General features: G+C 35.5%; 1 protein-coding gene across 3 annotated transcripts in view; it reads right to left on the bottom strand.

The window, feature by feature from the left end:
- Nucleotides 1–12,626, bottom strand: part of Ascc3 (activating signal cointegrator 1 complex subunit 3) — a 258,540-nt gene that overhangs the window by 224,305 nt on the left and 21,609 nt on the right. For all 3 annotated transcript variants that reach the window (XM_030245389.1, XM_030245388.1, NM_198007.2), the window contains one exon: nucleotides 8,627–9,186. Coding sequence is in view for 2 of the 3 variants with exons in the window: in NM_198007.2 (NP_932124.2) it covers nucleotides 8,627–9,186 (560 nt within the window). In the remaining variant the exon portion in view is untranslated. The remainder of the gene's footprint in view (nucleotides 1–8,626; nucleotides 9,187–12,626) is intronic.

Here is a 12,626-nt window from a genome sequence, read left to right as displayed (position 1 = left end):
AGTAAGCAGCACTCCTCCATGGCTTCTGCTTCAATTCCTGCCTCTAGGTTCCTGCCCTGAGTACTCTCAGTGATGGACAGAGACCTGAAAGTTGTAAGCTGAAATAAATGGATTCCTCAAGTTGCTTTGGACATGGGATTTTATCACAACAATAGAAACCCCAAAACACTAATAATAATAATAAAAAGAAGAGATAAGAAAATGTTAAAAACACAAGCAACTCTGAAAAAAACTCTGAATCTATGTATGGTTCATGTAGAATTAAATACTGAATAATTAAAAAACATAGGTATGTATAATTTTATATATTAATCCTCATTTGGTTTGTGGCATACACTAAAATAAAGTCACAATGAATATAAAAATGATCATGAAAATTAGGACAGTATTTGTTTATCTCAAAGGAGAAAAGTGCAATGCAAATTATTGCTGCCTGCAGAGAATTATATAAATTATATTTTCATAATAATTAATGGCCACTATTTATAGGTATTTATAACATAACAATTTAGCAAACCTAAAGCCAAAGTCATTTTTCAAATTTAATTAAAACAACTTGAAATGTGAACAGGCTTTATTGCCATGTACTAGAGATAATGAGATGGGCAGGGTGGTTGTTTGGCTGAGAATAGCTCCCATAGGCTCATATAAGTGAATACTCACTAGTTAGGGAATGATTAGGAGGTGTGGCCTTCTGAAGGAGGTGTGTCATTGGAAGAGGGCTTTGGGGTTTCAAAAGACTGGCACCATTCCCAGTTAGCTTCCCCCACCCCGTCTGTTTCTTTCTGGTGTATCAAGATGTGATCTCTCAGCTGTTTCTGTCACCTTGTCCTTGCTTATCACCATGGACTTTAACCAGGAACTCTACAGCCAAATTAAACACTTTTTAAGTTACCTTGGTCATAGTGTCATATCATAGTAATAGATAACCAACTTTGGCAATTAGTAAATTTAAAGTAGGTAAAACCTATATGATTTGAAGTTTAGTTTACATTTTAATACATATATGGCAGTTTCCTGATTTGTAGAAAGGAAATAGGCTAACTTTATCCCAAAAGATATTTACAATCATAAGAGTAAACACAGATAACTGAACAAAACTGTCTACTGTCTTTAATACTTATCTAAATGCTTACAACATTTTAAGTTTAATACCTGCTTACAAGCTGGTATTCCATGTGCTCTTCCAAGTAAGTCTGAACAACTTTCATTCTATCAGATTTAATTTTCTGGTTCATTTTCCCTTTAAAATACAGACATACTTTCATGTGTGTGCACACATGTGTGTGCGCGCGCACACACACAAACACACCGAAACTTCAGGCAACACAATGGTTTTGGATTGATAAACTTTGAAACTTTGTTAGATTGCCTTTTATTTTGAAAACTTTAAGAATTCATCTCACATAGTAAAAAAAAATTAATAAATTTAAAGTATCAAATTGAATACTATATATATTTCTACATTTACATCTGAAGAGATACAATTTATCTTATTATTATAAAAGGATTATAATTTTACAATGTTAATAAGGTAATAGTTCACAATAGCTTATATTCAGAAGAACATATGAGAATCTGGTGAGAATCAGACTGACATAACTTACAAAACTACAATACAGTACCATACTTCATACTATACATAGTACAGTGGACATGTGTGGGTGTGTATAGTGGTGGTAGTGGTGGCAATGATATATGAAAAATATGCATTCAATATAAGGAGGCCATGGGAGGATGTCAATGTCTTGCTGTCCTGTAGTAGTTTCCTTGCAACTGAAACGTTTATTCCATATTGCATAGATCTTTAAGACAAAAGATAAACTCAAAAAACATCATAAAGTTCCTGAAACTGACCAAATTCAATACGTCCCTCCCTCTCAGAATAATCAGTTAAGGCCAGCTGAGGGACACTCTCAGACAAGTCAGACTGCAAAGGTAACTAACTCTGAGACTTGCAGCACTGCCTGGAAGAGATTTAGACCAACTGAGTCACTTGGAAAGTATCCTCTCAAACCTGTTAAGCTGCCTATATACTGTACAGTGTGCTCCAAGTTTCCAGCTTTTGTGAGCAGTCACCAGTGCTGGGGTGGGCTTTGGTGATTCAACTGTCTTTGACTCATTTCTGCTCCTGTAAGTAGTAACCCATTACCCACATTCCTATAGGTAACGCCAATAAAACTCACTGGCTCACTAAACTGGACTTTGGTGTCCTTATTTTGGCTTGCTGTGGACTCCCCATATGTGGAAACTAGACGTGTATGCACGTAGTTGAGTCTCCCAGAGAAAGTCCTGTCACATAACACCTGATCTGTCACTTTCTCCTTTACTCCTCTGAAACAGTCTTTCACTAAACCTGGAATTAATTAAGTCCAATTAATTCCTCTGCCCATGCCCACGTTCTAGCAGCAGGTTACAGGTCCCCGGGGCCGTGCTCATCTCTTATGTAGGTCCTAGGAATCTGAACATAGGTCCTAATGCTAAAATACATCTCAAGTGCTCTTACCACTGAATAATCTCTCCAGCTATTATCAACAGTACTTCTTATGAAGTAATGTTTAATATAATAAATTTAGTATTATTTGGCAAACATGCAGAAAATAAATTAAAACATTAATTTTTTCTTTTAATTTTGAATAAAACAAATAACAATAGTAGTACAGATCAAAGAATAGCAGTGTGTATTCCTGGCACCTTTAGAGAATAGAAATGGGGTTTTAGAACATAAAGTTTAGACTACTACATTAAACCATGCTAATTACTATCATAAAAAGTTCAAAGACACTGGAATCATGTGTGATACAAATAAATAAAGAAAAGAAATCATAGTTTTCACTCAGAAGATAATCTAACCAAATAATTCTCACTTCCTGGGATCAGGAAAAATCCACAGAGATAGATTAGGAAATGAACATACTATGGGTCAAGAAATACCATCTGCATAGCTGCAATACATAAGGCTAACAGCAAATGTCAGGTTACAAATGCTACAGAAAGTGGCATCTGTACAAACGCAAGCCAAAACCGTGAATAAATTCAAACCTCACTGTTTCCTAGGAACTAATTACACAGTAACTCCACCAATATTTACACTGGCATTAATTGTGCTGCAAATAGCACTTAATGTTGGACTAATACTACTATGTATACTCCAACAGACACAGACCATGCTAGCCTGTCAGATGTCACTTGACATTTCTCAATATTTCAACCAGCTCTTTAGTACTCATCTGAAGGCACAGATATAAATTTATTTTATAATTTGGTAAGGAATACAGCTAAAATTCTATTATGTTCAAACATTATAGCGCTAACATTTTGGGAAGCATTGTGCCAGATGATATAATACCACAAATGCTCACAATATTACAAATATTCTGAAATATTCACAAGGTCTTGGTAATTTGCCTAACATGAAGATTACCTGGCTTTACAGTCTTCAACTCCTCAACTCATGCTCTTCTCCTAAAAATATCATGAAAGTTGAAGAGATAGCTCACTGGTTAAGAGCACAAGACTGCAATCACAAAGACTATACTTCAGCTTACAAACAAAGCCCATATAACAAGCCTGGTATAGTATGGTATTCCTACCTCCATGGGAAACAAAACATAAGACAGAGCTCTGGGGGTTATGGGCTTCAAACAACAAACAAACAAAGAAACAGAAGCCCTAGGTCCATGGAGAGAGGCTGCCTCAAAAAGATAGAATATTAAAAAGTAGGGCGCTCTACAACCTCTTCTAGCATAGATGCAGACACACAGCTATGTGCATACATACACATACATACTCACAAATAAATAAATGTATGTATATATGTATGTATGTACATATGTATGTTTTCTAATTGATAGCATACTAGAGCAATGGAAGGTCTACAATGGGGGAAAAGTCCCAGAATTGCTAACATTGTCTTGTTTTGTGACTTGAACCTAAATTGTGAATTGGAGCTCCATTTTTTTAGTTGTTTGTTTTACATAAATTTTCATCCAACAGCATGGCGGCTTGACAAGGGATCATATCCAAAAACCTTCTAGGTCTGTGTGCTCTCGGTAGAATGACACACCTTTAATACCTGTGGCTGGGATATAGTCATGTCCTCCAGGTTAGTCTGTAGAAAGAAGCTTCCATGTTTGAAAGTGCTCTCTAATTGAGAAACAAAGTGATTAGGAAGATTTTAAAGAATGAGTCTGAGATAGGATATGCCCAACCCTTACAAGAATGGCATAGGAAAAAGAACTGACTTCAGAGAGCAGTGAAATGAGAGACGTTCAGTTTGGAGCAGTTCAGTTCATGGAGTTTGGAGGAAGAGTTTTCCAAGCAGCAAAGCAATTCAATGAGAAGCTGAGAGAAGCCAGTTTGAATCAGTCAGTCTGGAGTGAGGCTGAAGAGCTGAGTTGAGCTAGCCAGCCAGAGTTCAGACAGAAACAGCTTATTTAGCAGTAAGTCTCAGAGACAACAATTCTATCTGGCGAATAAAAGATACTTTTACAGTTTGTTTCTATCTTTACACATAAAACAGGAAAGACTATGAGAAAAGTGGTTATGTCAGGAGAGATAGCCTGGCCGAAGTTCATACAGAGCAGTCATTTAAAACATGACAGCTTCACTGTTACTGCTGATCCTTTATACTAACTTCAATATAGGGGGCAGTTTCAGTTTTAATAATTTTTAAAATAATTAATTCCAATAAGTTAGACAATCTTAAAAACTTTTGTAATTATAATGACAATAGCCTGAAAAGAAAAACTACTCAGTCAAGGGTCAGTTAGTCACTAGCCTATCTATATTCAAAGCTAGAAAAGCATGCATTAAGGAACAAAAAATGTCTTCAGTACAAAAGTAGCTTCTTCTATTATTAAGTGACACGTAAAAATATGCCTCTATAGTTCCAATAAGTTTCTACAATAGTAGACAACATGATTATTCAAAGGCTAGGCATGTTACATGCAGTCCCAGCACTCCGGGGGAGGCAGCAAGATGATCATGAGTAGTTCAGAGTCAGCCAATACTATCTAGTGCAATCCTGTTTCAGAAAAGCAAGGGCTCGGGACAAAGCATAGTGATAAAGAGCTTCACTAATCACGTGAAAGGACTTAGATTTAATCACCAGGACCACTATATAAAAAATATAAATAAAAATTAACTTTGCTATATACGATTACCCTTTTAACTGCCTTCTTCACTGGCTTATGTGAGAAATAAAAGTAAATAGTGGAAATATCTGAATTCAATACCCAAAACCAAAAATAAACACTCCACCACTTCAAGAAAAAACTTTAAAAGCTCATAGTTAAGAGAACTTGTTGCTCTTACAAAAGCCCAAGAATAGGTTCCAAGCATCCACAAGGTTGTTAACTCTGGTTCCAGAGGATCTGATACCCTCTTTGGTCTCCATGGGCACTGGGCATGCACTTAGCACACATTCACAAAAGTAGGCATAACACTCATAAAATACAATTTTTTTAAAATAAAAATATTAAAAAAATAAATAAAAATGCAAAAACTCGTAACTGCTCTAGGTAGTGAGAGTAAGTAACTGTTGAATGCTCAGTTTATTCTGGAACTTTGATAACACCGCCTCCAGGGCTTAAGGAATATCACCTAAAAGGGGACAGAAGAACGTAGGAATCATGTGATGGGAGGAAATACTATGTTCTAGATATGACCTCGGTTTTGCACCTAAAAACTCAAAGCAGTAGTGGTTAGCTGCACAAGACTGGACCATCAGCATTCCACTAAGGACAAGAATAGGCTCATTAATGTTCCAACCCCATCTTGGGTAGCTATACAGTTAATGGTTTCTGAATGAGTGGTAGTCCTAATCTGCAGTAATTAAAGTCTCTGGTAAATTGCCCTTGTAGCGTATCATTCATATTCTTCCTGAAAGCAAGCCTACTAAAATGCAGTGGAGCACACACACAAGAAGACATGAAAGTAGAAGACTTGTTGAGAAGATAAAGGAGTTTCACCTAGAGGGGGAGACAGAAGAGGGTAATGGGGAGAATATATGATCAAAGTGTGTGTGTGTGTGTGTGTGTGTATAAAATTATCAAAGATTAAGTAAATTTAAAAAGAAAATAACATAGACACAATAAAAAAAAAAAAGCTCTACCCAGCAAAGGAAATCATCATAGAGAGTAATGAGACAGTTCATATAAAGAAAAACAAACAAACATACAAAAAAAAAAACCTTTACTAGATATGCATAGGAGGGAGGATTAATTACAAGAACATACAAAGAAATCAAAAAAGTGCACATGAATTGCATGCTCAGATGCATGGATCCCTTCCGACATGCGGATTCCTGAAATTGAACTCAGGCTGTGAGTACTGTCAGGCTGTCAGTAGCAAGCACTCAGTTATGTTGCTAGTCTGTCTTCATTCTTTTGTCTCCACTAACACTGTATCTACACAGAATAGCATAAGAGGCTGAGAATGCTTGGATGCACAAGTTGGACTTTGCAATGAAGCAGATTAAGGAACATTCTTTGAAACTGGATGGTATCCTCCCTTCAATGATGACTTCAAAAAAAAAAAGAAAGAAAGAAAGAAAAAAAAGAGAACAAAAACCGAACTGTGTTCAAGGCTTCTAAGTTTCATTACAGGCACAGTGCTAGGCTAAAAAATCAGTAAAAGCATTTTTTTATCATAAATTTTAAACCAATATTATCTGTATAATATTTGAAAATATTGAAGTCATAATATATAACATATCCGATATAAATTAAGACAAGTAAAAATACCCATGGACTATAAGACTGCCCACAGAGGTAAAATATGATCCTTTACGTCAAAACTGCTAACACTAATTCTCTACTAAAATTAATTCTTAATTTTAAAAGTTTCTCTGTATCATTTATATGATTTTAAAACTCAGTGTTTCTAACAAAATAATAATAATAATAAAATAATAATAATACCACCACCAAGCCTAATAATGATATCTACCATCTGAGTGTTTTCCATATGCTATAACATTTTACACACGGGATTACAGTTAATGATTGTTATCAATGCTTTATCATTCTAGTAGTACCCCTTTGAAAAGCAGAGCAAGAAAACTAAGCTTCATAGAGATTCACTCTCACAAACAGTGAGTGGAAGGGTGGAAATATCTGATTTCAAAGTGTCTTCTCTTTTTAAAATAGTATATCATATCCCTAATCTTTTGGCAAACAGGGTCCTCTAAATATGTACCCCTATATCCACAGATACTTGCAGTTCTCACCCTTTATTAAAGTGATTTCTCTTTGCAACAGTGGGAGAGCACTACAGAAAAACCACAACCGATTAAAATTCAGAGTACAAGTGATAAAAGGCTCACAGTCCCAACTGACAGACCTATAACACAATTCCTGAGCCTACAGCTATGGCTCACAGATCAATGTGGAAGAAAGGGCAGGAAGAGTATAAAAGCCAGAGAAACAGGACTTTGCTGTGAAATTATTTCTCCTAGAAATGTCTGAGACGCTACACTCAGGAAGTCTAGGTAAAACATGGCTGCCTAAAAGAGCTCTAAACATGGATGACATACTACTATGAAAGTGTTGCAAAGTCTTTTGGGGTCTCAATCCTAGAGAAAGAACTACATGCAACTAAGGAATGCTGAATGTTCCCCCAAATGGTTAGCCAATGAAATAATATACATACAAGTAATACATGAATTGAGCAGTTTGCGTTTGAATATTTACATGTTTGGGCATGTGTGTGTGCGCGCAAAAATAATTAAAGAGGTCATAAATTTGTGAGAAAGCATTAAGTGTGGGTAAGTGAGACATGTTGGAGAAAAGAGAGCAAAAAGGGAAATAATGTAATCATATTTTAATTTCAAAAAATAAAATTGTTAAATTATTTTGGAAAAATTCTAGTTAGACAATTATTTCAGATTAATTTGATTCTCAATACGTATTGTTTCAAATGGAAATTGATCAAAACTTTTCTTTTTTCTTTTTTCTCTTTTAATTAATTAATTTATTTTTTATGTGAGTACACTCTCACTGTCTTCAGACATACCAGAAGTGGGCATCGGATTCCATTATAGATGGTTGTGAACCACCATGAGGTTGCTGGGAACTGAACTCAGGACCTCTGGAAGAACAGTCAGTGCTCTTAACTGCTGAGCCATCTTTCCAGCCCCAAAACTTTTCTAAAAGTCAGCTAACATATAAATAAAATTTCTAATACTCTAGAGGACATTTTGTCATTCAATGCATAGAAATACAAAATGTATTAACAGTATAAGCAGTTATTCCTAAAGCAACCACATAATTTGTCACTTAAATCTAAGTATTGCTCAAAGTAAAGTACTAATTACAACCCTTTAAGTAGGAGTGCCCACTCCACTACTCGGTGCACTGTTTTCCTGTAAGAACGCACTGGAAAGTCCATGTGCCTCCTCTCCTGGGCTAGAGAGCTCACTATCAGTGACAGCGAAGAAGGTGAACATCCCATGTTGACTATTGTGTCTAAAACGTTATTCTGGGCTGAGCAGTGCTAAGACATCTACTTAGCATATACCAGGTTCCAGGTTCACTCCCAATACAGTAAGAAGACTTTAATTTTTAAAGAGCTATTCGCTAAGGTAGTTCACGTTTACATAGAAGTTGAGAAACTTCAACGGTACCTCGTCCTGAAGTTCATCGCCGCTTTTAGCAGAAGCAAGCATGTCATATAGAGTACAGCAAAGATCTTCAACTCTTGCTGCTTCAGTCATTTCCTTTAACGTTGCGTTTAAGTACTTCTCAACTTCACACCACAATAGGGAGCCATTTGTTTTCTCCACAGGCTTGAGCTCAGGAGTGTAGGGTTCCTGGAACTGTTCATTCAGGAACTTCTTGTAGTCTAAGCTTATAGTTTTCTGGGATTCACCATTTATTGGTAATTCATCAAAGTGGTCCAGATCATACATGTCAAAAGAAAATGCTAAGTTTTTGCCAAAAACCACTCTATCGTTACATGGGTTTTCTGCCATCTGGACAAAAGCAGTGAGATCATCTTGACTAAAATGAGAAATAATTCGATTAGTGGCATTACAAGCTGAAGTAGCAGATGACGATGGAAAGGGACCAAACGTCTGTCTGATAGCCTTTGTCTCCATGTAACCAACAGAGTCCGTCATGTGAAATGTCATAAAGAGAAATGCAGCCCCACTCTCAATTGCTTCTCTCCCATTATCCGTTCCAACTATTCAAAGACAAAAAAAAAAAAAAATACAGAATTAGCTCAATTGAATCATCATCCAAATTGCCACTTAAAAAATTCTTTTACATTTTTTTGTTTTATATTGATTCTTCAATTTGGTTTTGAGATAAATCAACTTTGGGCCAAAGAAATCCACTCCCAAAGAACTATGTTCAATCAACCATGAACATTTTAGTTCACCCAACCATTAACCTGTATTAAGGACAGAAGCTTCTAATAAAAATTCTTGCCCCTTTTTAGAAATGAACTATCTATTAAAACTTACTTAACATTTTAAAATTAAGTTGATAAACTATGGTAAGATTTTCAGAATTACAGGCATGAAAGTCAGGTGACCTCACACACTCATAGCTTTCTTTATAATTTGTATAATAGACCTACATGACAAAAAAGTTGTATATAAACTTATACAGCTCTCATTCAAAAACATTTCATACCACCAAGATGTGTGCTTATGTGTGTGTTCAAATAAATCTAATTCACTGTATTATAAAATGTGAAAGAAAAATGCTATGTTAAAGAAATAGAAGGAAGGGCTGGTGAGATGGCTCCGTGGGTAAGAGCACCTGACTGTTCTTCCAAAGGTACGGAGTTCAAATCCCAGCAACCACATGGTGGCGCACAACCATCCATAACAAGATCTGACTCCCTCTTCTGGAGTGTCTGAAGACAGCTACAGTGTACTTACATATAATAAATAAATAAATAAATAAATAAATAAATAAATAAATAAATAAATCTATTTAAAAAAGAAAAAAAAGAAACAGAAGGAAAACTTCAAAATAGTAAATGACCAGAAAGCATAAACTTTCCATATTCAATCATCTTACATAAAAAGAGAAAACTATTGAATTCCAAAAAATGTCACAAATATTCTTACAGCAGGGTATTTTTATAAAAGTAAAAAGAAAAAGAATTTAATTTTTTAAGAGTTCTCAACATCAGTATGTCCTATCTAAACATTAATAACAAACTTGCCAATATAAGAACATTAGTTTCATCCTAAAAATAGGTCTATAATCATCCCTCAAAATTATTGAACAGTTTACATAGCTAGACCTAAATTACTACAAGGGCAGGGCCATCCCTCATCTTTTGTTATTTGTTTGATGTTTTCTTCCAGCCCCACTATCTACTTCACATTTTCTAGTCTTACCAAAACTGGATGTCTTAATATTTAGGAATAGGCTCTACCACCACTGAGCCCATATAGCCAACTACTTAAAGCTGATGTTTAAGAGGATCACCTGATGCCAGGAGTTCAAAACCAGCCTGCATAGATAGCATGACTTTACTAAAATAACATTTCCAAAGGTAAGATTTAAAAAGAAAGAAAACAAAACAAAGCAAAAAGCCTATTTTGTCTATTTCCACATTCTCACTTATCATTCCCTGGAGTCCTAACTGCTCCAATCCCATTCATTTTTCAATTCCAGATCTTAGCTACATCTTCCAAGAGTAGCATATTGTGCTCAATTCAGTATTTTCTGACTTCTTGCCCCAGTAGATAGTTCAAAACAGAACTGAGTTAAACTAATTCCATTCCACATAGACAACAAACTAGTTATTCCTAAACTAGATCACCAGACCTCAATTTATGAATTTAGAATGCAAATAGCATGTGAGTTGTGTGTGAATAAGCAACTTTACCATGCCAATCCCAATACTTTTCAAGAATGGTGTCTACAGTATAATTTTCAGAACATTGAGAAAGCATGACTAAATTTTTTAGTAAATTACACAGTGCTTATAAACTAACAAGTTCTCTACATATGTTTTTCTTCAACTAAAGGCACTGCTTAAACATTTGGTCTTTGGATAGTTCTACAAATAACTTAACAAGTTTAGTACTAAACTCTGAACAACAACAAAAACCCTGGAATTTATGAGACTGGAAAGATGGCTCAGCAATTAGGAGTAATGGCTGCTCTTGTAGAAGACCTGGTTTTGATTCCCAGCACCCACATGGGAGCTCACAATATCTGTAACTCTACTTCCAAGGGATTCATCACACCTTCTTCCAGTCACCATGGTTACTACATCCACATGGTGTACAGACATACAGATACACACAGCACTCATACACATAAAACAAATGTTTAAAATTTTTAATGGAATTCATAGCTACATCCAACATACAAGAGCATACATTTCTTTATAAAATAAACTACTACAATAAAATTTCCTCATTAAGTAATCTTATTTTGTCCTAAAACATTATCTCCTTCATGCACATACTAAAATGAAAACACCACCATGAAAATGTATAAGACACAACAACAAAAATAAGTCATTAAGATTCACAGCAACTCTTATTTCCCAAACATTTTCCCCACTGTACTAGATTCCATGTAAACTCCTAAAAAGTACATGTGTTTCTAATTCTTATTTATTAAATAAATATTACTGAAAAAAATAAATCACTCTAGAAAATTTGGACAAAACTTGTTATATTACTAAAAGTGGAAGTAACTTAACTTTCCAATAGTAGGTAAGTTAGTGGTAAAGTTATGGCAGAATCTTGGTATATATAACATGGAGAATTAGTGCACTGTCTTAGTCACTGTCCTATTGCTGTCAAGGGATAGTATGGCACCTCTTATAAAAGAAAGCATTTAGATAGGGGCTCTTTCAGTTTCAGATGTTTAGTTCATCGTAGTAAGAAGCATGGCCGCATGCAGCTAGGTGTTAGTGCAGTAGTTGAGAGTTAAATCCTGATCAGCAGACAGAGAGAGAGACTGGCTTCGCCATGAGCTTTTGAAACCTCTGAGCCCACCCTCAGGAACATACTTCCTCCAACAAGAACATACCTCCTAATCTTTTCAATAGTGCCACTCCATGGGGTCCAACTCTTCAAATCTATAAGTCTATAGAGGCTATTCTTATCAAACCACCATACTTATCATAAAAGTACGATTAATATGTATGTTAAGCAGGAGAAAAATCCATCAGTCAGCTTTCAACAGAGAAAATAATTATATACTCAGAAAAATCTACACAGATCAAAAGCAATTTATTCCAAAATGTCTAGTACAACTGACATATGTCTACAAACTTTCAAAATTAGCAATTACTTTAAAACTTTATAAACTTTAGCTGGGTCGTGGTGTTTCACAAAGGTGAATACCACTGGCTAATGACTATTTTCCTATGTAACCCACTCAGCCAGATGTCCAGGACTACCTTCCGAAACACATGCTTTAATATCACACAGTATTAGGAATCACAGAGAGCTACTCTAGAAGTTCCAAAATTTGAGAACTTTAACAAGTAGCAGGGGGGTTAGGTGAGAAGAAAGACTACTGCATCCTGGAGCAATTAACTTTTCCAAGCCAATGAGGAGTTAAGTCATACTGCCTGGCTTTCTTAGCGTACACAAGAATGTATCCCACACCCACATGCATCCCAATGTTCTGGACGCA

The sequence above is a fragment of the Mus musculus genome, chromosome 10 (genome assembly GCF_000001635.26).
Source record: "Mus musculus strain C57BL/6J chromosome 10, GRCm38.p6 C57BL/6J".
NCBI classification, from domain to species: Eukaryota; Metazoa; Chordata; class Mammalia; order Rodentia; family Muridae; genus Mus; species Mus musculus.
Note: the sequence above shows the minus strand (reverse complement) of the source record. Positions and strands in the feature narration are given on the sequence as shown.